The 27,191-nt window shown below is 40.5% G+C and overlaps 1 protein-coding gene across 1 annotated transcript; it reads right to left on the bottom strand.

The window, feature by feature from the left end:
• Positions 1-279: 279 nt before the first annotated feature.
• Positions 280-19,521, bottom strand: LOC132397864 (uncharacterized). The gene is made up of 5 exons (XM_059976620.1): positions 19,414-19,521; positions 18,650-18,782; positions 14,326-14,418; positions 6,983-7,120; positions 280-1,175 (listed from the first exon to the last, which is right to left on the bottom strand). Exons 1-5 carry the CDS (start codon positions 19,519-19,521, stop codon positions 1,027-1,029), a joined length of 621 nt encoding a protein of 206 aa, XP_059832603.1. The 3' UTR covers positions 280-1,026.
• Between the last annotated feature and the right edge of the window lie 7,670 nt (positions 19,522-27,191).

Here is a 27,191-nt window from a genome sequence, read left to right as displayed (position 1 = left end):
GAGGAAGAAAGAAGAATATTCACCAGTCAAGCATAATAATTTAGAATATCATTTGCAAATGTAGTCACCACAGGTTTGCTGCTGAAGAGATTCATGCAGGGAGTTTTGGGGTAACATTTCATTCAAGGTGTTTAATGAGGATACCAATCCTCAGAGATGAAGGAAACAGCATCAAAATGTCCGCCAAAGATTACTTTCCAATGAGTTTATTCACAGACTGCTTCACTGTACATTTTTGCATGCATATCATTTCATGCAGATTAATAGAAAGGGATGAAATCTAAAAAAATACTGTCAACACAGGTCTTAAAATATAATTACGAGATTCAGTCTTTTTCAGTGATAGAAATATTTAATTTTTAAATAAGTTATGTCATATGGTCGTATCTAAGGTGCTAAATATATAACATTTTCAAGCCAGGATTCATTAATGTTACTAATCACAGAATAAAACGATCAATTCACAAAATAAATTAAGTAATAGAACCATGCATCATAATGTAGTATTTCGGACATTTTTTTCTTACTACAACAGATTTTTTCACATTCGCATTGTTCAAGAATTAAATCCTGTGTCAGTTAACTGTATCATCACTGGTTCAGCAAGTAGAAAAACTAACAGATTCAATAGTTGATGAATTCTTCTCAAACAAGAGATTGCCTTTTTCACTGCAATATGCTAACTCTTGTATGGAGCATTGCTTTGGGGAAATTCGTGCTCTATAATTCAATCCATTTCTTCCTGTAGTTGACAGCTGCTATTCATTTCATTGATTGCAGTCTTGTAGGGCTGTTTGCATATGAACATAATAGGTTGGCCTGCACAGTTCCATTTATCATGTAATTCACAAAACATACTCTGCATAAGATTCAAGAATCTTCCAGAGCTCCAGCAAGCATTGTTTGAATCACATTAGGTACACTCTGAGGCACCTTTCATGTAATGTAATTTTTTTCATCAGTCTCTTTAAAAAATTAGCAGTAAACTTGAACAGTGCTTGCAATTTCTTTTGGTCATTATGGATTTTAGTTGTGAGGTAGTCCAGTTACATCGCTATTGTTTGATTCTTTCGAGAAATTGAAGTGATCCATCACGAGAATCTTGATTTCTTTATCCTGTTTCCCTTCTGCCGTTATCTTTGCCAGAATGTAATCAAGCTGGTCATCCATCCTCACTGGGAAAAAAAACAGAGGTAATTTTGCTTTTCTAGTTTCTATTAATCAGATTTAACTTGCTTTCATTAAGTTGAGATAGCTATAAAAAATGATGCACAATCCAAGTATGATTGTCACCTAAAGTGAAATCCTGCTTCGGTAAAAATACACTTTGGAGATTTCACATTGCCAGGCAATTGAAATAGGAGAGCAGGTCTGAAATTAGCACAGGAACCTTATCTTAACATTGAACTTAGGCCTCTGCTCATTTCATGGCAACCGGCAAAGCTCTTTGAAAAACAAAGCACTGACCAACTTAGCAGCAGCACCTAGCTCTTGTACAGATCAGCATTAGACCTCCAGATTCAGGACTTTATTTTAACACTATCTTGAACCTATAAACCAGGCCATGAAAATTAAATTCCATTATCTTTCAGTTCATATGGAATTGTGAAAACAGATAGATCATTCCAATGAACAATTCCTCTTTTTCCACCAACTATGCACTTTTTAGGATCTTACTCATCTGTGTATTGATCATCGTACTCACAAGTTATCGATTATCTTTGTCACAGTGTCTTTAAACCTTTCCTAAGTACTGCATCCACCCAGAATGCTCCTCAAAATCTGATCCACCCTTCTTCTACAAATTGCTAGGTCCAATTCTGGCTAATTGCTCTGGAAGTATTTCGTCCTCCACCCAGGAATCGTTGATTTCGTTCTCCACCCAGGAATCGTTGATACTATACCATCTCCAAGGAAGCATTTTTTTATCTAAGTAAGGAGACCTAAAATGTATACATTCTAAGTATGGCCTGTCCAGTGGAAGTAAGATTTCCTACTCTTCAAATCCAATTAAGGCCAACATTCAAAATTCAAAGTAAATTTACTATAAAAGTATATATACCAGGGGTGATTGATAAGTTCGTGGCCTAAGGTAGAAGGGGTCAATTTTAGAAAACCTAGCACGTTTATTTTTCAACAAAGTCCCTTCCTACACTTAGTCCAGCGGTCATGGAGCATATGGATCTTGGACCTCCAGAAAGTGTCCACAGCAGGGGTGATTGATAAGTTTGTGGCCTATGGTAAAAGAAGTTGAGTTATACAGCTCTTGTTACATGCACGTGCAGTTCAACTCTTTGAGTAATTATGCAGAAAGTTTGAAGTTAATAACTCATCTCCTACCTTACGCCATGAACTTATCAATCGCCCCTTGTAAGTCACTATATACCACCCTGAGATTCATTTTCTTCCAGGCATTCCCAGTAGAATCAATGAAGAACTGCACATAACAATCAACCAAAGTGCAAAACACAACAAATTGTGAAAATATTTTTAAAAAACTAGACTATAATAATATGTAAGCAATGAATATTAAGAACATGAGTTGTGGTGTCCTTGAAAGTGAGTCCATAGGTTGTAGAATCAGTTCAGTATTGGAGTGAGTGAGTGACGTTATCCACTCTGGTTCAAGAGCCTGATGGTTGTGGACAGCCCACAAAACATTCATTACTGCCTAAGTTAATTGTACCTACATGTTAACTTTGCTTTGCTCTGGGATGCCTAGACATGTCCAGATAACTTTTATCAGTCTCGCAACATTTTACATTTTTAACTGTTGTCTATTACTTAAATAGATTTTGTTTTTCTCCCCCTTTCTACTAAAGTAGATAAATTAGCGTTTCCAGATGTTATACTGCACCAGCCGTTTTCTACCCATTCATCCCATTTTGTTCACCAGTCATCTTGTCTGGCTTCTCAACTTACTTTTCCTCTTATCTCACACACTGCACTCTGCCCTTCATCTAACACATTAATATAGTTCATACCTTCTGAAGTTCAAAGTTCAAAGTAAGATTTATTATCAGAGTACATACATTTCACCACATATAACCCCGAGATACTTTTTCTGCAGGCATACTTAGCAAATCTATAGAACAGTGACTGGAAATAGGATCTGTAAATTGTAAACAAACTGTGCAAATGCAGATAAAAAATTAATAGCAATAAATAATGAGCATGAAATAACAAGATTAAAGAGTCCTTGAATGAGTGTAGTTATCCCCTTTTGTTCAAGAGCCTGATGGTTGAGGGGTAGTAACTGTTCTTCAAGTGTTCTGAGGTCCCAACACTGATTCTAAATGCAGCCCACTTGTTACAGCTTTCTAACCTGCCTCTATGTTAATATGTTTTCTGTCCATCAACTATTCTGTCCATTAATATGCTTTCCTCAGGCCCCTATGTATCTCCTTGTTGAAAGATGTCTAGAAATTCAAATGTGTCATATCTACTCAACTCCACAAGTCCTCAAAGAACTCTGACAAAATATTACATTTCCCTTTCATGAAACAATTTGACTCTGAAATGGATTCCAGCATTTCTGTTATTAGGGTAACCCCGTAATGTCTTGTTTTCTCTCTCCTTACTTGAAAACAGAATTAAATTTGCTGTTTGCCATTTCACCAGACCTCCCAAAACCTGAGGAAGTTTAGATCACCTGGACTCTTTTAGAACTCCAGGACAAAGGGTATCAAATCGAAGGAACTTTTCCAACCTTAGTACCACTAGTTTGCTTAATACTTTGTTGCTACTGATAGAGTTTTAAGTTCCTCATAGTCATTTGCCCAAAACTTTATATTTTTGGAATATTATGTACTTAGTGTCTTCTACAGTGAAGTAAGTATTTATTTAATGTCACACTTCTTAATTTTACATTATTAATTCTTGTGTCTCAGTTGTAAGGGGCCTTTGTAAGTTGTAAGGGGTTCTACGAGTCTGTGGTGGCCAGTGCCATCATGTTTGCTGTTGTGTCCTGGGGCAGCAGGCTGAGGGTAGCAGACTCCAACAGAATCAACAAACCCATTTTTAAGGCCAGTGATACTGTAGGGGTGGAACTGGACTCTCTGACAGTGGTGTCTGAAAAGAGGATGCTGTCCAAGTTGCATGGCATCTTGGACAATGACTCCCATCCACTCCATATGTACTGGTTAGGCACAGGAGTACATTCAGCCAGAGACTCATTCCACCAAGATGTAACACTGAGCGTCATAGGAAGTCATTCCTACCTGTGGCCATCAAACTTTACAACTCCTCCCTCGGAGTGTCAGACACACTGAGCCAATAGGCTGGTCCTGGACTTATTTCCACTTGGCATGATTAATTATTATTATTTAATTATCTATGGTTTTATATTGCTATATTTCTTCACTATTCTTGGTTGGTGCAGCTGTAATGAAACCCATTTTCCCTCGGGATCAATAAAGTATGTCTATCTATCTTTTACACTCCTTTTTATGTACTTGTCAGAAGCTGATACAACCCACTTTATTATTTTTATAGTTTATTCTCAAATACTGATGCAGACATCCCACCCTGCAAAAACTCATTTCAGGGAGGTAGCACTCCCACCCCTGGTCGACCTCCAAGGGTGTATGTAATACTTTGTTTAGTGATTTTGTCTAATCTATAAACCAAGTTGGGTATGTGCAGAAAATGTGACATTAAAATATGTAATTATATTATATTATATTATCATGGAGTTGTCTTTTTATTCTATAACAACTTTAAGCAAGTCTACAGGGAATTTGGCCTCATCACATAGGACATCAATAGAGTAGTTTCTTAGCAGCTAGCCAGCTAGTTTAAATAACATTAGCTACACCAATGAATGAATGACTCACCTCAACATGTTAAACTCATGTTAAACTCACCGTTAAACTCACCTCAACATGTCTTTTACATTTTAACCCACCATGGGCAATAGAAAAGTCACTGTTGCAAACAGCACAGCGAGCAACACTCTCATTATTTTTGAGGTTGACTGTAAAGCCTGCCCACAGAGAAAACTGATAGGTCTACTCAGCACAAAGAGAGACCAATCAGGATGCTCTCTCTTGCTATCGCTCTTCCTCGCCCTCTCCCTCTCAAAAAAATCAATTTCCAGGATATTGTATATAATTTGCGGGCATCAGGGTGCCACTGTTAATATGCGGGAGACTCCCAGAACTTCTGGGAGAGGTGGGATATCTGCTGATGATTTTTCCTTAATTATAGTTATCCTTTAGTTTCTTCCAATCCATAGAGCTAGGGTGCCTAATATATACTGTATATATTGCTAGGGAGCCTAAGACTTTTGCACAGTACTGTATATAGTTCAAATGTCTGCACTGTATTATTCCTAGTACCGAGTTTTCCCAACCTGTCTTGGGTAACTCATTCTTCCTTCCAATGGAATTGACTACATTTAAGCTTGCAATATGGGCAAGGAAATCTCCCCTTCCTCACAACTTCTTCATGTTGAACAGGTCATGAAAGTACACGGGCACCTCACATACTCTGGGGGACTTCTGTGAGCGGTGCCATTTGTATCATCATCATCATCTGCAAAAGATATGCACCACACACACAGCTTCTCGTAACAATTCCCACCCAGATCCTTACCCATCCTCAGCTTCCCCTAAGCCTACAATTGCTGGCACCAATGTTGCTGCCTCGCCACTATCTTTAGGGCAGGAAAGGTAATAAATGCTGGCCTTGCCAAAGGCCCCTAAAACTAAAGTGAAAGTGAATGTGAAATTTTTGTTATGAACATGCTTCCTCAAATTATTAATAATTTCGATCTCACTACGCATAACCAGATCTGAAATAACCTCCCTCCTTTGTTGCATCCACAGTGTATTTTTCTCAAAAACATTTTGGAAATTTGTCCTCAACTAAGTTGATTTGGCCATTCTCGTCCATGATTCCTGCACCTTCTCTGTTACACGTACCATTATCTCTTGGCTGATATTCTCAGAAACTACGGAGTAACTGTTAGTGGGATTATAGACTTACTCACTGAGGGGAAAATATACCTCTCTGAAAACAATCCACCAGATCTCGGTCTCAATTGGACAACCATTATGGTTCAACAGTCACCCCTGGTTCTAGACTCTCCAACATGAAGATGTATTCCCTCCACATTCACTCTGTCAGGGAGGCTCCGGACCTGAAATGATTCAATCAAGACAGTGTGTAATTTTGTGCAAATGCAAGCTGAACCTGTCCAACCTTTCCCCATAGGACAGCCTTCACATTCCAGGTCTCAGCAGGGTAAATGTCTCTGAACTTCTAACATACATTACCATTGTTCCTCAAGTAGGAAACCCATATAAACTATTGCACTACTCCTCTTGACCACAAGAGGAGTCACATTCATAATAATACCATTATTCTGATTACTGTATTGTTGTCTTTTCTGTAATTGTCTAAATTTTAATCCTCTCTACAGCTGCCCTCTCCGCCACCCCACCACACACACACAGACCCACCAATCCAATGTTTAGTTTAACCTCTCAGAACTAAACTACTTCAGCATAAACAAATGAAACATCCATTTACAGTGGCAACTTCATTTAAAATACCATTTCATTAAATTGAATCTATTCCAAATCTTAAAGAAGGCAATAATATATTGCTCTATTGGCCAGGTGCTTAGCTTGCCTTGAACAAGAGCATTTCAAGGGAGCCTGATTTCAGAAGGAAGTGAATCACTGAAGATAGGGTTAGAGGTTCCCTTAGAATTAAAGTAAAACATTTGTTCTTGGTCTTCCGAATAATTGCTTCAAATACTTGCCTTCAGCTGGTTTTCTTTAAATCAGATACCAATAATGACAGTAGTAGCTTGATATTAATTCAGAGCTCATCTGGGCAGGACATGACATGTATACATTGTCTTGGCTCGTGGTACAGCAAATATTTTACACATACTTGAGGGTCCAAGGGAGCCTGAATGAAGCAACCAACAATGCTGATCCTGTGCAGGTATCCCAAAATGCAAAACACTCACCAGTAAAAATGATAGCAATAGCAGCAAGTACGAAGCTCACCAGCAGCAACAATATTACTACCGCAAGTAGCAACTTTTTCTTTAGCTTTGAGGAAGAACACGGATGAACATCTTCTGTGGATTTAATTGTTGCAGGATCTGAGGGAAAAAAATAAAATGTCACTGAATAAACAATCAAGATTCATGTTATTGCCCCTTTTTCAATTTAATCATACTTCTCTTCTTTTTTTCTGACTATCTGCAGTTATCCAAGATGTTCATAAACAAATTGTCTATAATAGAATGACACCGAACTCTTCTTCCATTGCGTCCATCTTCAAACCTACTTCTTTGTTAAGAATTCCCTGTTGTGGTAGTTAATGGGTGGATCCTAGGCCACTCAGTTAGCCGCTTCCACACGGGAGGAGTTCACATTCAGTATAAGCAGTGTTATCAATGAAGTTCGGTTGAATAGCCTGCATGCTGCCATCCAGTCTGCACTCTCCCTCATTAAGGAACCCACCACGCACTGATGACCCCTTCTCCCACTTTCAACCCTCCTCCGTTTCTTGGGTACCCCACTCCGGATCTTCTCATCTCTGACTGTTGGTGAGACATCAACCAGCTTGGCTTCAGCATTCCTCCCTCCTCTTCAAACCTTATCCCCTCTGAATGCACTGCCCTGTACTCTGTCCACAGCAATCCCAAACTGACCATCAAACCCGCAGAAAAAGAGGATGTATTGTAGTGTGGATTGACTTCTACCTTGTCTGGGACAGTTAGCAATTCTCAGATACCTTCTCTTACTTACCCCTTGTAGAGGACGCCACACAGGACCACCAGGACATTGTCTCCAACACCAACACCTTCTCTTTTGGCTCTTCCCACTTTCTCCAAACTCCAGCTGTAGTCTTTTGTACTCACATGGGCCCGACTATGCCTGCCTTTTTGTTGGCTTTGTGGAGGAGTCCATGTTCTAAGCCTTCCCTGGTAATGTTCCCCAGATCTTTCCGTGCTACACTGATGACTGCATTGATGCAGCTTCCTGCACCCATGCTGAGCCTGGCCATTTCATCAACTTTGTCTCCACCCTGCCCTTAAATTCATCTTGTTCATTTCTGACCTTTCTCGATCTTGTATCCATCTCTGGAGACAAACAGTCAACTGATAATTTTATAAACCCACTGATCCCCATGGCTATCTTGACCATGTCTCTTCCCACCCTGTCACCCTGTCCCGTTTCTCAGATCTGTGATTTGTAGTCTTCACCGCATCTGTTGCCAGATGAAGCTTTCCTTCCAGGACATCAGAGGTCCTCCTTCTTCAAAGAACAGGGTTTCCCTTCCTCCACCATCGATGCTGCCCTCACCCGCATCTCCACCATTTCTCAGACATCTGCGTTCACCTCATCTTCCCACCAACTTAACAGGGAAAGAGGCCCTCTTGTCCTCACCTACCAACCCATGAACCTCTGCATCCAACACATCATTCCCCACAACTTCTGCCATCTTCAACCAAACACACCTCTACCTAACAGCCTGGTCCACACAATCCTGTTTCTGCAGGATCACTCCATCCGTGATTTTCTCTTTTCGTCCCTCCCCACTAACCTCCCTCCCAGCACTTACCTCTGCAAGCATCCTAAGTGATACACATGCCCATTCACCTCCTCCCTCACCTCCATTTAGGACCCCAAACTGTCCCTTCAGGTGAGGCAACACTTCACCTGCGAATCTGTTGGGGTCACCTACTGTATCTGGTGCTGCTGATTCAGCTTCCTCTACATTGATGAGACCCAATATAATTTGGGGGATCACTTTATCAAGCACCTCCACTCCATCCACAAAAGCAGAGTGTCCCGGTGGCCAACCATTTTAATTCCTATCCCCACTCCCATTCCGACATATTGATCCATGGCCTCCCCTTGTGCACGATGAGGCCACTCTCAGACTGGAGGAGCATCTTCTCATATTCCGTCTTGGTAGCCTGCAACCTGATAGCTTGAACATCAATTTCTCTAACTTCTGGTAACTTTTTCCTCCCTCCTTCCCTCTTCTTCAATTCTCCACTCTGGCCTCCTACCTGTTCTCCTCATCTGCCTATCACCTGGTGTCCCTCCTCCTTCCTCTTCTCCCATCCCCCATTCCTTCCCTATTACATACCTGCTTCTCCAACCCTTTGCCTTTTCCACCTATCACCTCCCAGCTTCTTACTTCATCCCCCTCCTCCTCCTCCACCAACCTGGCTTCAAGCTGTCCTCCTTCCCTTCCCAAACCCCCCCCCCACCACCCCCCCACCTTCTTATTCTGGCATCTCCCCCTTCCTTTCCAGGCCTGGTGAAGGGTCTCAACCCAAAACATTGACTGTTTATTCATTTCCAAAAATGCTGTCTAACCTTCTGATTTCCTCCACCATTTTGTGTGTGTTGCTCTAGATTTTCAGCATCTGCAGAATCTTGGGTGTTTATAATAGAACTTTGTACTCTCTGTAACTAATTCAATATGACAGAAGTTTGCCCAAAACTATCTTCACCTGGTTACCCCTCCTTTTATACCCGCCCAATGTGTGGAAATAATATTTTGTGATTCTCAGATGTGAAGCTGTCTGCTTTGCCATTCTATGCATGATGAGAAATGAAATTATAGCCACCGGTGACATCACCAAACTGGTCATTTATCAAGTCAAGTCAAGTCAAGTCAAGTCACTTTTTGTTGTAATTCGACCATAACAATAAAAACGAGATAACGTTTTTCAGGACCATGGTGCGACATGAATCAGTACAAAAACTACACTGAACTACATAAAAACAACACAGAAAAAAAACTACACTAGACTACAGACCTACCCAGGACTGCATAATGTGCACAAAACAGTGCAGGCGATACAATAAGTAATAAACAAGACAATAGGCACATTAGAGGGCAGTAAGTTGGTGTCAGTCCAGGCTCTGGGTATTGAGGAGTCTGATAGCTTGGGAGAAGAAACTGTTACATAGTCTGGTCGTGAGAGCCTGAATGCTTCGGTGCCTTTTCCCAGACGGCAGGAGGGAGAAAAGTTTGTATGAGGGGTGCGTGGGGTCCTTCATAATGCTGTTTGCTTTGCAGATGCAGTGTATAGTGTAAATATCCGTAATGGCGGGAAGAGAGACCCCAATGATTTTCTCAGCTGACCTCACTATCCACTGCAGGATCTTGTGATCCAAGGTGGCGCAATTTCCGAACCAGGCAGTAATGTAGCTGCTCAGGATGCTCTCAATACAACCCCTGTAGAATGTGATGAGGATGGAGGTGGGAGATGGACTTTCCTCAGCCTTCACAGAAAGTAGAGATGCTGCTGGGCTTCCTTTGCTATGGAGCTGGTGTTGAGAGACCAGGTGAGATTCTCCGCCAGGTGAACACCAAGAAATTTGCTGCTGCTAACGATCTCTACCGAGGAGCCATTGATGTCCAGCAGGGAGTGGTCGCTCCGTGCCCTCCTAAAGTCAACAACCATCTCTTTTGTTTTGTTCACATTCAGAGACAGATTGTTGACTCTGCACCAGTCCATTAGCCGCTGCACCTCCTCTCTGTAAGCTGACACATTGTTCTTGCTGATGAGACCCACCACAGTTGTGTCATCGGCGAACTTGGTGATGTGGCTCAAGCTGTGTGTTGCAGCACAGTCATGGGTCAGCAGAGTGAACAGCAGTGGACTGAGCACACAGCCCTGGGGAGCCCCCGTGCTCAGTGTGATGGTATTAGAGATGCTGCCTCCAATCCGGACTGACTGAGGTCTTCCATTCAGGAAGTCTAGGATCCAGTTGCAGAGGGAGGTGTTCAGGCCCAGTAGGCTCAGCTTTCCAATCAATTTCTGAGGAACGATTGTGTTGAATGCTGGACTGAAGTCTATGAGCAGCATTCGAATGTACTTTACAGACAATAGACAGTAGGTGCAGGAGTAGGCCATTTGGCCCTTCTAGCCAGCACCGCCATTCACTGTGATCATGGCTGATCATACACAATCAGTACCCCGTTCCTGCCCTCTCCCCATATCCCTTTACCCCGCTATCTACTAGAGCTCTATCTAACTCTCTCTTGAATGCATCCAGAGACTTGGCCTCCACTGCCTTCTGGGGCAGAGCATTCCACATATCCACCACTCTCTGGGTGTAAAAGTTTTTCTGTATCTCTGTTCTAAATGGCCTACCCTTTATTCTTAAACTGTGGCCTCTAGTTCTGGACTCATCCATCAGCGGGAACATGCTTCCTGCCTCCAGTGTGTCCAATCCCTTAATAATCTTATATGTTTCAATCAGATCCCCTCTCATCCTTCTAAATTCCAGTGTATACAAGCCCAGTCACTCCAATCTTTCAACATATGACAGTCCTGCCATTCCGGGAATTAACCTTGTGAACCTATGCTGCATTCAATCAATAGCAAGAATGTCCTTCCTCAAATTTGGAGACCAAAACTGCACACAATACTCCAGGTGGGGTCTCACCAGGGCCCTGTACAGCTGCAGAAGGACCTCTTTACTCCTATACTCAATTCCTCTTGTTATAAAAGCCAGCATGCCATTAGCTTTCTTCACTGCCTGCTGTACCTGCATGCTTGCTTTCATTGACTGATGTACATGATGTTCATTAAAATTGTAATCATGAAGTGTTGGGCATTTGCCAATAATGTCACGGGCTTCATTAGTTCTGGCATGGAAATTAGTTTTCATATTTAAGCAAAATATCACAAAAGCTTTTGTCACCAGAATGGAAATTATGGATATGTGAAACGAGTGGATCAGCTGCAATAAATATTCACTAGTTTCTGTCATGATATGTTTAGAATTATACTTGAAGCTATCATTCAAGCCTGGTAGTCCTCAAGAAAGCAAGGAGAATGAGGAGCAATTAACAAGAGACAAATACAGTTTCCATCATCATGGATTTTTCCTAACATCTCCATTAGGAATTTTAATAAGATAAAACTTTATATCTTTCATTCGTGGATGAATATGATGTATTATTACAGCCCATATAATTCAACATTGCAACAGATGGTTTTTGCAATTCCCATAAAACTAGAATGTTTATGTTTATAAATGAAGAGTTGATTGTCTATATATCTACATATAAGTTCAAATATCTGTCTTTTCTTTATCCCAATGCATCTGACTATATTAAGAAATAGTAAACTGTGAGTGAAAGGATTTTTGCAGCTTTTTTTAGCCTAATAATTTAGTAATAACAATTCAAATAAGATAACCAATTTCTATCAATATTCTACAGTCTCTCACAAGCTGAAACCCAATATTTCTGTTTCTAATACTTCTTTTCTCTCATGAAGTGGAGTTCAAAAAATGCAGTGGAAGTGTTTCAGGAGGACAGGGTTAGCATGAAGTGGGTTGTTCCAAAAGGGGAACCTACTGAATGTTGTAAGGACCAGATGGGGTGGATATAGAGAGGATGTTTCCTATGGTGGGGGTGTCCAGAACTAGAGGGCACAGCTTCAAAACTGAGGGGCGACACTTGAGGTAAGGAGGAATTTTTTTAGCCAAAGGGTAGTAAATCTGCGGAATACACTGCCACAGACAGCCGTGGAGGTCAAGTCTGTGGGTATACTTAAAGTGAAAATTGATCGTTTCCTGATTGGTCAGGGCATGAAAGGCAAGCAGGCAGGTGTATAGGGTTGAGTGGGATCCTGGATCAGCCATGATCGAATGGTTGAGCATACTCAATGGACTGAATGGCCTAATTCTGCTCCTATGTCTTATGGTCTTATAGGAAGAAAAGTAGGGAGATAGCCAAAGAATTTCACAAGAAATTATGCATGGGCTAGTGATAGGAATCACAATTAAAACAAAATCAGAGGGATTAACTTTACACTGTAGGTGGGGAATCTTGGCCTGCCATAAGCTAATACTGTATTAGAAATCTTACAGTGGATTTCTGTGATAATTTTTCTCTCCAGTCATTTGACATGCAGAGTGTAACTGCTTTAACCAATATAATTCCCCTGCAGCAAAATTTCCTCTTGAAGAGCCAAATATTTATTAAATATACTGCACAAAATAAAATTAGTTGGTGCCGTTTCCTTTACAGCAGAACATTTTCCATATCAACTTGAAAGAAAAGTTGGGCTCTGTATGGGGTTATTTTATGTTTGATGTTGATATTTGATTATTTGATATGTCAGCTGATTTTAATTGCTCTCATATATGTTTAAAAGCTACAGTAATTAATAGATATAGCAATGGAATAGTTTGGGAATTTTTTTAGTTAAACAGCGATTAAACATCGATTTGAGCTGAATTTTATTCTGCAATTACTCCCTGTCTGTCCAATATTTACTTGAGCAGTGCTCGGTGCTGTTCACTGTGAAGCATCTCTTTTTCATATTTCCATAACCTTTTAACTTGTCCAGCAATCATTTCAATAAAGAGGAAGAATGTTCTACTCTAAAAACATTAGGAAAATATGCAAGAAACCTCAGTACTACTGAATAAGACAGGCTCAATATATCACCGAGAATCTAAATTCCTTAAACAGTCTGATTCTTAAGTATCTTGCATAATAAAATGGATGCACAAGCTGTGATTCAACAACATCTCTGAGAATGGCATTGAGATGAGTTTGTTTGAAGAGCTGCACACTTTGGGAGGTGAGGTGGAAAGAAGTCTTTACCGAAGGAGATGTAAGGTGCTCCTTCCATCTGCTAGCCTGCGGGGTCACCCTCGAACAAAGTGCAGCACTTGGTTAGCTCCCACATCGATCAAAGTCATGTGAAACCATGGGAGCTGGTGGTGGATGGCCACATGGGCAGCTCCTGCATATCACCATCCCGATTACGCCAGGCAGACAATCTCAAAAGAGTATTGATCATGGCTGGGGTTCCTGTCTTGTAAAAACTCTGCCCAGAAGGAGGCAATGACAAACCACGAGGAAATCTGCAGATGCTGGAAATTCAAACAACACACACAAAATGCTGGTGGAACGCAGCAGGCCAGGCGGCATCTATAAGGAGAAGCACTGTCGACATTTCTGGCCGAGACCCTTCGTCAGGACAAACCACTTCAGCAGAAAATTTGCCAAAAGCAATCATGGTCATGAAAGAGAAAAAAATAAAAACAACAGCAGAAGGGGGTCTTATTAGAACTCCTCAGATTAAAAACAGATGGAAGACCACGATCACCAATGTCGTATGACACAGCGCATAATGATAATCATGATGACACTGTTAAGGCATTGAGATTGTAAACTGCATTTTGCATTTTAGGTGGGGCAAAACATCTGATTTTCTGCATGTTAATTATTTCATCTCTTTTGAAGCCATGACCAAAACACAGAAGTTAAAAATGATTTTTATTTAAGAGGAGTAACTGTGACACATACCAGTTTCGGGTTGCTTCTTTTGCTCGTTATCATTCAATAATCCCCTGGTGGATGCTTCGATATTTTCAGCAGCGCTCTCACATTCCTCTGAATCTAGGAGAGTTTTACACAGCAATAAGTTGACAGCAGCCAACAGATTTATATGTCATTAACTTGAATGATTTATAGAGAACTATTGTAGGAAGGCTTACTAAAGGGATAAGCAAATTAATTGAATGGCTTTGTTGTTTCTAGTAGACTGAACAGCATTTCTCATCCAATTTCTTGGCAGGGTTTCAATGAAAAGAGGAATGACATTTTATGTTCTTTTCTGGGGAATTAAGATATTTTTGTGTAATATTGGTGCTGCATGCACTTAATTCTCAGGCGTTGTCAACAGAAAGGGTCCAGTGTAACAGGAAGATGGGGTTTACTGCAATCCATAACCAGCTGAACAAAGCACTTCAAAATTTTTGAGCAAACACGAGGAAATCTGCAGATGCTGGAAATTCAAACAACAACACACACAAAATGCTGGTGGAACACAGCAGGCCAGGCGGCATCTATAGGGAGAAGCCTAGTCCTGACGAAGGGTCTCGGCCCAAAACGTTGACAGCGCTTCTCCCTATAGATGCTGCCTGGCCTGCTGTGTTCCACCAGCATTTTGTGTATGTTGTTGTCAAAATTTTTGAAGTCAGTGCCACTGGACATTAGTCATTGAGGCAGGTTACCGTTGCCATCTTGTTCACCAGGATGAGGGTGACTATCTTGAAGCCTGCAGGGACGGAGGGACGGTAGATTGTTCCAGAGTTATGAGTTTATTTAAAGAGCTACACTGCTAAATGTTGAAGAAGTTTGTCAGAACCTCTGTTGAATGGGCTGCACAGTCCATCAGCACCCTACCAGGCATCTGTTCAGGCCCTGCAGCTGTAGATGGGTTGACCCTGGCTACGATCTTCTTCACATCAGTTGTGGCCGGACAGAGTGCCGGCTCAGTGGATCGGGCAGAGAAAGTGACATGTGGTATGCTTGCTTGCAGAGCCCAAGATATTGTGTATAATAGTTGGGACTCCATGTAGACAGAATTCGCCAGTGTTGCCTGTAGTTCTAAGGAGAGATCAGACAGGCAGCGTTTATTCTCACCGAAATGTGGGAGACTGAAGGATGACATTAAAGAGGTTTATAACATTATGAGGGCTAGAGATAGGACAGATAGCCAGAATCCTGTTTTTTCAATGCAGGGGAATTTAGAATGGGAGGAAAGGCATCGGGAGATACAGTTCAGGTAAGCAAATTGGAATCATATAGATAGGCATCATTATTGACAAGGGTGAGTAAAAAGGACACATTTCTGTTCTATGTGTCCCTATGATTCAATGAATTTAAGGGATCAGCAATCCTCCAGTTTTTTTTTGTCTCTGGGAACATCTTTATATAACAGCAAACCATAGACGGTATATCAAAAGCTGGTTGAATGTTTGAGGGAAGAGAACTGAGTCTGGTCCTAATCTGATCAAGGTTCCTTTTCAGGTATGCTTCCCAGCTAGATAACTGTGCTGCGGCTGAGAGTGAAAACTTAGCTTCACAAAGATTTACAATGCCGAAGGCCAATCAGCCCATCATGTCTGCATTGTCACCTTTTAAGTATATTTAGAATATTTACCCTTTAGTTCCCATCATAACAATTTTTCGGACCTGTAATTGTATCAACTGTAGAATTCCAAACATGATCACAAAATGGCAGATTTTGCATCATAACAACATCCAGCTTTCCAAGACACAACAGAACAAATTATTCCTGAAATAAGATTAATATGGGAGATGTAATAACAATTTGCTTAAAGCAAAATTCATGACTGGACAACCATTGAAGAGTGCAACAAAATTGTCTGCAACCAGCTGAGAGATCAAACTAAATATCTCATCTGAAGGAGCTGTTTGAAAGCACAGCTCTTCTCCTTCATTCCCTTGAAGGATTGATCAGTCCTGATTTTGTTCTCTGGGGAACACAGACAGTGCAGATTGGAAACAACATCTCCCCCTCGCTGACCATCAACTCAAGCGCACCTCAAGGATGAATGCTTAGCCTGCTGCTCTACTCTCACAATACCCTTGATTGTGTGGCTAGACACAGCACCAATATCATCTATAAACTCACCACTGACACAACTGCTGTTGGCAGAATCTTAGATGGTGATGAGGAGTTGCACAGGAGGGAGAGTGATCAGCTGGTTGAGTAGTATCACGCAGCAACCTTGCCCTCAGTGTCAGTAAGACAAGGAGTTGATTGTGGACTTCAGGAAGGGGAAGTCAGGAGAGCACACACCACTCCTCATTGGCAGGTCATCATCTCCAATGATCTATCTGGGGCCAATATATTGACGCATATTGAGTTCATATCGAGTTCCAATACGGCGTGACAGTGACTATATTTCATTAGGAGATTTAGTATGTCACCGACTTTGTGGAGAGCATTCTGATCAGTTTTATTAACATATGGTGGGGAGGCTCCAATGTACAGGATTGGAAAAGCTGCAGAGGGTTTTCAGCTCAGTCATCTCGATCCTGGGCACCAGCTACCCTACCATAATGGTTATCTACAGAAGGCTATGCCCCAAGAAGGTAGCATCCATCAATATGGAACCTCACTACCCAGAACATGCCCATTTCCCATTACTAACATCAGGGAGTAAGTACAGGAGCCTGAAGACACACATTCAACATTTTAGGAACAATTATTCCCCTTTGCCTTCAGATTTCTGAATGCTTCATGAACCCAGGAACACTACCTATCTATTTTGAATTCTTTTGCATTACTTGCTTTTTCATATTTCTTAATGCAACTTACAGCATTTTATGTATTGCACTGTGTTGTTGCCACAAAAATAACAAATTCCATGGCATGTGAGTGATGATAAATCTGATTCTGACATGGGTCTCTATTGTGGACTGAAAGTGGGAAGAGGGCAGGGAGAGGAGAATCACAGTTGGGAAAAGGAAAAGGGAGAGCAGAGGGAGCAGGAAGCACCAGAAAGACAATCTATAATGATCAATAAATCAATTGTTTGGTATAAAATTACTTTGCCTGTTGTCTCAGGGCTGGATGTGTCTGCACCCACACGCCCACCCCCCACATCCCTGGTACTCTTTCTCTGCTACCTATCCCACACCCCTCCCATGGTTCCACCCTCATCACTCCCAACATCATTTGCTCCCGCCAGATTTACAAACTTCCTCTCCGCTTCATATTGACAAATACAGTTCTGTGCAAAAGCCTTAGGCACCCTAGCTATATACGTGCACAAGAATTTTGCACAGTACTATATATCAGTGATAATAAAACTGATTCTGATTCAGAAATTCTACTTTGGTTTTGTGGAGTAAACACTCAAAAAGTAGCTGCGCATTAAAATCTACTTTGGATATTGGAACCAAAGCATAAGCTGCTACTATATTACTGCATCGAATACAACTTCTCATTGTGGACTTCAGAACGGGTAAGACAAGGGAATGCACATCAGTACTCGTAAGGGATCAGAAGTGGAGAGAGTGAGCAATTTCAAGCTCCTGGGTGTCAGTATCTCTGAGGATCAAACTTGGACCCACATATCAATGAAGCTATAAAGAAGGCAAGACAGCAGCTATGTTTCATTAGGAGCTTGGGGAGATTTGGTATGTCACCAAAACACTCACAAATTTCTACGGAGGTACTGTGGAGAGCATCACTGTCTGGTATGGGGAGGGGGTGGGGTGTTGGGGCTACTGCACAGGATAGAAGTAAGCTGCAGAGAGTTATAAAAATAGCCCGCTCCATCATGGACACCAGGTCATCTTTAAGGAGCAATACCTCAGAAAGACAGCATCCATCATTAAAGACCTCCACCACCCAGGAGATGCCCTCTTCTCATTGCTACCATCAGGAAGGAGGTACAGTAGCCTGAACAGTTCAGGAACAGCTTCTTCCCCTCTGTCATCAGATTTCTAAATGGACTTTGAAGCTATGAACACTACTTCACTAAATTTTTTATTTCTTATTTTTTTGCACTACTTATTTAACTATTACATATATATACTTAGTGTAATTCACAGTTGTTCTTTTTTCTCTCTATTATCATGTATTGCATTGTACTGTTGTTGCAGTTAACAAATTTCACGACATATGCCAGTGCTATTAAACCTGATTCTGATTCTATCAGGCAACCAAGCTCAAATTTCTACCCTATAAAGCCTCTGAAATGGGATTTGATCTCTCATGACCTACCAAATGAGTTGAGAGTTCTTTCAACTGAGCTTACACTTGGCAGTATGAAAACACTTAAGAAGATTTTTTTTCAGTAATACTTACTTAAAATTGGCCCATAGGGATCATCACAAGTATTTGTTCTGTGCAAGTTATTAATCGAGTCAACCACATAGAGTTTGCTGTCTCCATCTAAGTCAAAATCTGTTAAGTCTTTGAAACCGTTCTGCATTTTCATCTGGTGGAAAGAAGAAACTTGTATAGTATATTAACTTATAAATCTTGAGCGGTTTATTCGATTTGATACTTTGGATTTATTAAGCACATTATGTATGACTTGTAGAAAGATTCTTCTACACAAAATAATATTGAGGGGGCAACCAAGTTTCAATTAAACTTGTCAACCTGGTGTCCACAACCTTAATACAAAAAAAAAGGAAACAGACTTATTTTCAAATTTAATCAAATATACAATACCCAAAAGGCACAAAGTAGGTAACCCAAATTTCATTAACTAAATAGCAGGATGAAAGTTAAATACTTTCTAGATCAGTTGTGTTCTAGATGATCAGGACTGAGGAAAGGTCTTGGCCTGAAATGTTGACAATTTACTCTTTTCCATAGATGCTGCCTGGCCTGTTGAGTTTCCCCAGCATTTTGTGTGTGTCACTTGGATTTCCAGCATCTGCAGATTTTCTCAGGTTTGTGATATTTAAGGCAGAGGTTGATAGATTCTTGATTAGTCAGGGCATGAAGGGATATGGGGAGAAGGCAGGAGATTAGGGCTGAGAGGGAAATGGAACAGCCATGATGAAATGCTGAAGCAGACTCAATAGGTCAAATGGCCTAATTCTGCTCCTATATCTTACCGTCTTATTTTGTTCTTCAGTACCTCTTGAGCTCATTGTAAAAGTACGAGAGATTCTCTCCAACTGGTGTGGAGAATAGGTTTTTATCTGAGAGTTCCGATCATACATCAACAGTCACCAGAAGCCCCTGTGAAGCTTCTGAGTGAGGACTACACTCTACAATTCATAACAAACAATAAAAGCAATAAAAAAATCCTACCTGGAAAATTATACAAAAATAACTACTTTATTAATATTCACACCTTATTCTTCTTGGCCAAACTTGTTCATTCTCTTAAGGCAGGAAGCTGAGCACATTTTGTCCCTATCCACCATCATGATATCAGACTTAAATGGGAATACCTATATACATCTACCTCTGTCATGTAAAATCTGGGACAATGACTGTACTAGTGTGGCCACCAATTAGTTCTGCACTCCAGTGTTCTGCAGGAACTGGCCTATGCCCACCTAAATGCCATGATAAATTTTGAACTTTGAACCTGTATTGTCTATCATGTATTATATAGTGATTGTGTTGGCGCATGGCCCAGTGGTTAAGGCGTTCGTCTAGTGATCTGAAGGTCACTAGTTTGAGCCTTGGCTGAGGCTGCATGTGTGTCCTTGAGCAAGGCACTTACCACACATTGGTCTGCGACGACACTGGTGCCAAGCTGTATGGGTCCTAATGCCCTTCCCTTGGACAACATTGGTGGTGTGGAGAGGGGAGACTTGCAGCATGGGCAACTGCCAGTCTTCCATACAATCTTGCCCAGGCTTGCACCTTGAAAACTTTCCAAGGCGCAAATCCATGGTCTATCGAAATTAATGGAGGCCTACATACACATATAGTGATCAACCTATGCCCACCAGCTTTGTGCCTCAGTATTAAATTACAGTATCTTTGTTTGTTGGTTCAGTATCCTGCTGTTCTTTAAGGATGTGACTCCAGAAATATTTAAGTGAGGTATGGTGTGCTTGGATTTACTACTACTACTTTATTGTCACCAAACAATTGGTACTAGAGTGTACAATCATCACAACAATATTTGATTTTGCGCTTCGCGCTCCCTGAAGTACAAATCGAAGTAAATATAATAAAAATTTAAATTATAAATCATAATTAGAAAATAGAAAAGGGAAAGTAAGGTAGTGCAAGTCAGGTCCGGATATTTGGAAGGTACGGCCCAGATCCGGGTCAGGATCCGTTCAGCAGTCTTATCACAGTTGGAAAGAAGCTGTTCCCAAAACTGGCCGTATGAATCTTCAAGCTCCTGAAACTTCTGCCGGAGGGAAGAGGGACAAAAAGTGTGTTGGCTGGGTGGGTTGTGTCCTTGATTATCCTGGCAGCACTGCTCTGACAGTGTGCGGTGTAAAGTGAGTCCAAGGATGGAAAATTGGTTTGTGGATTGGCCAGGTGGAAGAGGAGGAAGGCTGATTTAGAAAATAGCGGCTGGTGGGTGATGGGTAGAAACAGATGAGGAGAGATTAAATTAAGGGTGGGGGTGGAAGGAGATGAACAAATGTTGGGGAGGGAGGGGTGCTGAAAAGTGTGAAGTGGACACACTAGAGATGCAGATGGGTGGAAACTGGTAAGGAAAGTGATAAGTGAAATCAATTAAGGAAAGGATAACAAACAGGTGGAACCTGTTGGGTTTGTACAGTAAGGATGTGATACCCAGTGGATTAAATGTGTGGGTGATGGGCAGATGGAACCAGGTTGGTGAGGCAAAACAACACAGATTCATTCATATTTTTCTGCCCAAATCAGTAGGGTGTCCTTCACCAATGAGAGCAAGATCCACAGGGTCCTTGATGCCAACCAGAGATGTTGAGAACAAGAGATGTTTGCATCAACATCCCATTGGTTTACATAAATATTAAAGATTTTTGAGTAATTTCCAACATTTGTAAAGGAGGACTGAAATATATATGCAGGAGAGCTAGTATTTCAGCATGACATCAAAAACCTTGATAAACTTCTGTAGATGTGGAATGGAAAATGTATTGACTGACTGCATGATGGCCTAGTATGGGAACAGCAATGCCTTTGAGTGGAAAATCCCACAAAAGGTAGTGGATTTGGCCCAGTACATCACAAGTAAAGCCCTCCCAACTATTGAGCATATCTACATGAAACGCTGTCATAGGAAAGCAGCTCACCACCCAGGCCATGCTCTTTTCTTGCTGCTGCCATCAGGTAGAAGGTACAAGTGCCTCAGGACTCACATTACCAGGTTCAAAAACAGTTACTACCCCTCAACCATCAGGCTCTTGAACAAAAGAGGATAACTACACTCATTTATGTTCCCACAACCAATGATCTCACTAAAAGGATTCTTGTTATTTCATGCTCTCATTATTTATCGCTATTTATTTATACTTGCACTTGCACAGTTTTGTTGTCTTCTATGCTCTTGCTCTTCACGGTTACGATTCTATAGATTTGGTGAGTTCGCCCACAGGGAAAAAGAATCTCGGGGTTGTATGTGGTGACATTTGTGTACTCTGATAAGTTTTACTTTCAACTTTGATTTTACTTTGAACTTTCTAATTATATACAAACTGTGTTTAACGTTGTATATGCTTGCAGTGGTTATATCTGGTGCACATGTCTCCTCCTGTTTCTTGCCACCCCCACCCCCACTCTTTTAAGGGTTGATCCTCAAATCAGGTATTTCTAATGCAGATGAGGTACCTGTAGAGAGTATCAGTGCTGAAGCTAAAGCCTGCAGATCTGATTTTCTATACATGAAAATTAACGGATTTAAATCTGGTAAGGCAGGCTTGAAAGCATCTTTCTGAGGCCAAACTGTTGGAGTGTGGACCCTACCAATCCCAAGATCACATGCTTTACTAGCAAATAAAAATAAATTTGATACAAGCATACATTGTCAATTTTTTTAAAAATATACTTTTAACACCTGTGCCATTTTTTAATCACTTATGTTTCTAATTTGCTTATTTCAAAAGGACTCTTTTGTCATTTTCCATCTACTGAACACAGCGTGTATCTTTCGGTTGTCACCATTGCATCTTCAGTAGAAGTTACATATGCTGCATTAAATTAAAACATTGTCTGCATTAAGTACCTGATATTCAATATGTACAGTAAGTAGGCATATGAAACCAGAACTGAAGTTTATTAGGAGACCATTGGTTTCCATACAATCAGACTATATATATCAGCTATTCTTATGTATTGACGATCACACTCATGTTACTTTTCGAGTGTGTTTTATAGGATTGCTTTTATATTTATATTTATTGTGTTTTCTATGCTGCATCTGATCCAGAGTAGCAATCGTTTTGTTCTCCTTTATACTTGCATACTGAAGAGCGACAATAAACAATCTTACATAGAATAGTACAGCACATTACAGGCCCTTCGGCCCACAATGTTGTGCCGACACTTAAACCCTGTCTCCCATATAACCCCCCCCCCCCACCTTAAATTCCTCTATATACCTCTCTAGTAGTCTCTTAAGTTTCACTAGTGTATCTGCCTCCACCACTGACTCAGGCAGTGCATTCCACACACCAACCACTCTCTGAGTAAAAAACCTTCCTCTAATATCCCCTTTGAACTTCCCACCCCTTAACTTAAAGCCATGTCCTCTTCTATTGAGCAGTGGTGCCCTGGGGAAGAGGCACTGGCTGTCCACTCTGTCTTTTCCTCTTAATATCTTGTACACCTCTATCATGTCTCCTCTCATCCTCCTTGTCTCCAAAGAGTAAAGCCCTTGCTTCCTTAATCTCTGATCATAATGCATACACTCTAAACCAGGCAGCATCTTGGTAAATCTCCTCTGTACCCTTTCCAATGCTTCCACATCCTTCCTATAATGAGCAACCAGAACTGGACACAGTACTCCAAGTGTGCCCTAACTAGAGTTTTATAGAGCTGCATCATTACCTTGCGACTCTTAAACTCTATCCCTTGACTCGGCTAACCCCCCATAAGCTTTCTTAACTACCTTATCTACCTGTGAGGCAACTTTCAGGGATCTGTGGACATCTACCCCCAGATCCCTCTGCTCCTCTACACTATCAAGTATCCTGTCATTTACTTTGTACTCTGCCTTGGAGTTTGTCCTTCCAAAGTGTACCACCTCACACTTCTCTGGGTTAAACTCCATCTGCCACTTCTCAGCCCAATCTTGATCCTGAGTCTTTAAAAAAAATCATTATTAGATCTAACCATCTTCTTAACAATGAAAACATCCTCACAATTGTTCTAAAAACAATAAACATTTTTTTCCATGAAGATCATCATGGTATTAAGTTAATAACTGAAAGTAAATCAAATTGTCATTTTTTAAATGACCTGAATGACTACCAGTAGCTCAATTCCATTTGATTCAGCAGTGTCCAGCAACTACGCATACCACTAACTTTGATCCAAATGAATTTCTATTCTTTAATTATACTTAATTATACTTTAATTATAGTTTGCAGAAATAATGAATGTCCCAATTAAGAACACTCAAATGTATGTCATCAAATGTTTCCTGCTGATGCCAGCAGTAAAAGTTTGAGCTTAACTTGACCAGCTCTCATCTTTTGGTCTAAAATGATGAAGACAATTAATACATTCAGTGATAAAGTGCAACCAGTGACTGTCTCTTTATAACCAAAAGTGAATAAATAGCATAAAGCTGTTAGCTGATTAGATTTTTAAACCAGCTAGAGTTGTTACTTGAGTTCTGAAAATAATTTAATATTTTAAAATAAATAAAATTATCCTGCTCTAATTTAACCACCAATGCCAGAATCTCTGTTCTAAATTATATGCTTCAAGATTTTTTTTACTTCACTAATTAATTTTGTTTGGTTAATTGGTATCACACTGAATAATATTACACCAAACTCTCAAGTCACCATTTAGTCTCCATGAGTTATGTGAAGGGTTATTGTAAATCAAGTGCCTTAATTTTAGCAGTTGTTGCTGTTGCCCACTGCCACCAAAAATAAAATCTACTTACCAGGCTTTATTACAAATCGAGTAGAATTCTGTGAAGCATAAATTAAGCCACCGGGCTATTGAATGTTTTCACAGAGAAATTAGCAAGTTCAGATAATATTTTAGTTTGAACAGTGTAGTACTTGAGCTTTGTCGAAGATTAATTTATCCCTTTCCTGAGGCAAAATTATTCTGGACAAGCCGTGAGCTTCAGTCTATCCCTACAACCTAAATATAGTTCCAACCAGTGAGTACTCGGATTTCCAGTTTAAGATATCTAATCTGATGTAGGAGTAATGACTAAGAACCATTTTTATAACATAGATCTGAGTACAACTCCTCTCTGTACATTTTCTCATTTGAAAGGATTTAAGGCTAATTTCTTTAATGGTTATACCCCATTGCCTTCCTTTATCTAAAATGAAAATTTGTGAAGCACTAACAGTCCAATGTTATTTATACACAGGGGCACAAATCTGTGGATCTTTACTTAAAGGAAACATTAACCTTTCAATCTTGTTGATTGGCTCCAAAAATGATTAGAAATGGTTCTTTAACCTGCATTTACAGAAATATCCCCAAGGCTGATTTTGATGTAGATTATCAAGGAAGTCATTGAAAATATGTAAAGATACAAACTACTCAGAGATGATCAAAGCAGACCATATAGATAAAATCCAGCCTTATCATTTTATTAGTCTCACATAAGACTGTGACAGTTGAGGTTAGATAAATCTCAGTCAGCTTTTCATGCATAAACCGCCAAACCTAGGCTGCAATACATTTGCAAAACCAAAGCCTAAGTAAAATTATCAAAGTACATGTATGTCACCAGATACTATAGAACACTACGGCACAGTACTGGCCCTTCAGCCCTCCATGTTGTGCCGACAAATATTGAGATTCATTTTCTTGCAGGAATTTACAGGAAAATAACCAAATAAAATTTGTGAAAAATTATATCCAGAGACTGCCAAAAGACCAATGTGCGAGTAAAGGGAAATTCTGCAAATAATAATAAATAAATAAATAATACGGAGACCATGAATTGTAGAGTCCTTGAGTCTCTTGGTTGAATGTAGGTTGAAGATCAGAAGGATCTTCAAAAAACCAAGCACTAAAGCTGTTTTGATATATATACACACACAATGAAATGTGCATATGTGATAAACACATTGAAAAGTCACTTTGGGGTCAGGGTATGGCCATGGTGGATCAGCAATAAAGTATTATTAAGAATGTTTTCACTTAAAGTATTTCAAATGCTCTTAAGGATCAAGTTATCCATATCTAAGCCATAAACATCAACTGTGCATTCCCAGCCGTAGATGCTGCCTCACCTGTTGAACTCCTCCAGCTCATTGTCTGTATTGCTCTAGATTTGCTCTATATTGCTCTTCGTCTTACGAAGGTTCTTGGCCCGAAACATCGACAGTGCTTCTCCTTACAAATGCTGCCTGGCCTGATGCGTTCCACCAGCATTTTGTGTGTGTTGTTTGAACTTCCAGCATCTGCAGATTTCCTCGTGTTTGCATCCTTTTCAAGGCAGTTTGTCCACCTTTGGTCCCCACCTGGCACTCAGCTCTCACTGGCTCCCCGTAGCTGTTTGCATGCGACAGCGGCCACACCCCGGGCAATGACTTCGACAAGTCAGCTAGACTAGGTAGCCGACATGGTGAGCTAGGGAGTTGTCTATCTCTGCATTTGAAGACAGACTCCGGTGGTTTGAGCGGATGAGACCAATGGAAGGTCCAACAGTCAAGAAGACGGTCTCTGCAAGCGTCATAGAACGCATAGAGCACAACAAGACACAGAAAATGTCCTGGTCATCCACTGCGCCTAGTCCCATCTCCAGCCATCTCGACTCATGTCTTGCCACTGGATCTAGATGGGAATTGGGAAGAGAGAGCGAGGCTATGCTGCACAACTCTCCCTCACTTAAACCCAAATCACGCGCTAGTCTCGACGCAACCGTGGTGTCGAGGTCTTCATTGACAACGATGGATGAACCAAGATGTTGTTATACCTGCCTGTTACATTTGGGAATTGTTGAATGTTGTCCTACACTGAATCTGAGTACTGGAGAGGTGCACCTAGTACTAATATCAAACACTCCAGTTCAGTCTACTGAGTAGCTGCATTAGAGATGATCCTGCAAATGTTTGGGAACTGAACCTTTCTCTCCTTGATCTGATCTTCTCCAGCAATGCCTTACAGGAGGCATTGAAAAATGTGAGAAGAACACCATCACATTACCACCTATAGTTGCTTGAAATTTGAAAGCAGGGATTCAACATTGCTTTAAGAAGCAGTTTGACTTTAAATTGGCCTCCAGAGACACCCATGGGGCATGAGAGGTCCTGTCCTTGAAATGCTTGTGAGAAGGCAAATTTGAGATCGGGGCTTTGCATTTTGTAAAAGATGTCATCAACTTATGATTTAATTTTTGAAATCAGTTAAAATTGATGAAAATATTTTAAAACTTTTTTATTGCATTTTTAAATGGTTACAAAGTATGAAAAAACAATGTATATAACCCTTACCCCCTCCCCTTAACCCCTCCCCCCTAACTGCCCTATAGAAAAAAAAGAGAAAGAAAGAAAGAAAGAATGCCTGGTTGTTGGAAGATCTCCACATGCTCCATGGAATTCGTAATAACTTTAATATGTATATTTATTTCTTTCCCCTAATAACCAATTGTTTCATCTTCAGAGCATCTATATATTTAATCCTGTCTTTTGTAAATAAGGGCTCCAAATTTTCAGAAATGTTTCATATTTATCTCTTAAATTATAACTAATTTTTTCTAATGGAATACAACCATAGATTTCTTTCT

Source organism: Hypanus sabinus, chromosome 8 (genome assembly GCF_030144855.1).
Source record: "Hypanus sabinus isolate sHypSab1 chromosome 8, sHypSab1.hap1, whole genome shotgun sequence".
NCBI classification, from domain to species: domain Eukaryota; kingdom Metazoa; phylum Chordata; class Chondrichthyes; order Myliobatiformes; family Dasyatidae; genus Hypanus; species Hypanus sabinus.
Note: the sequence above shows the minus strand (reverse complement) of the source record. Positions and strands in the feature narration are given on the sequence as shown.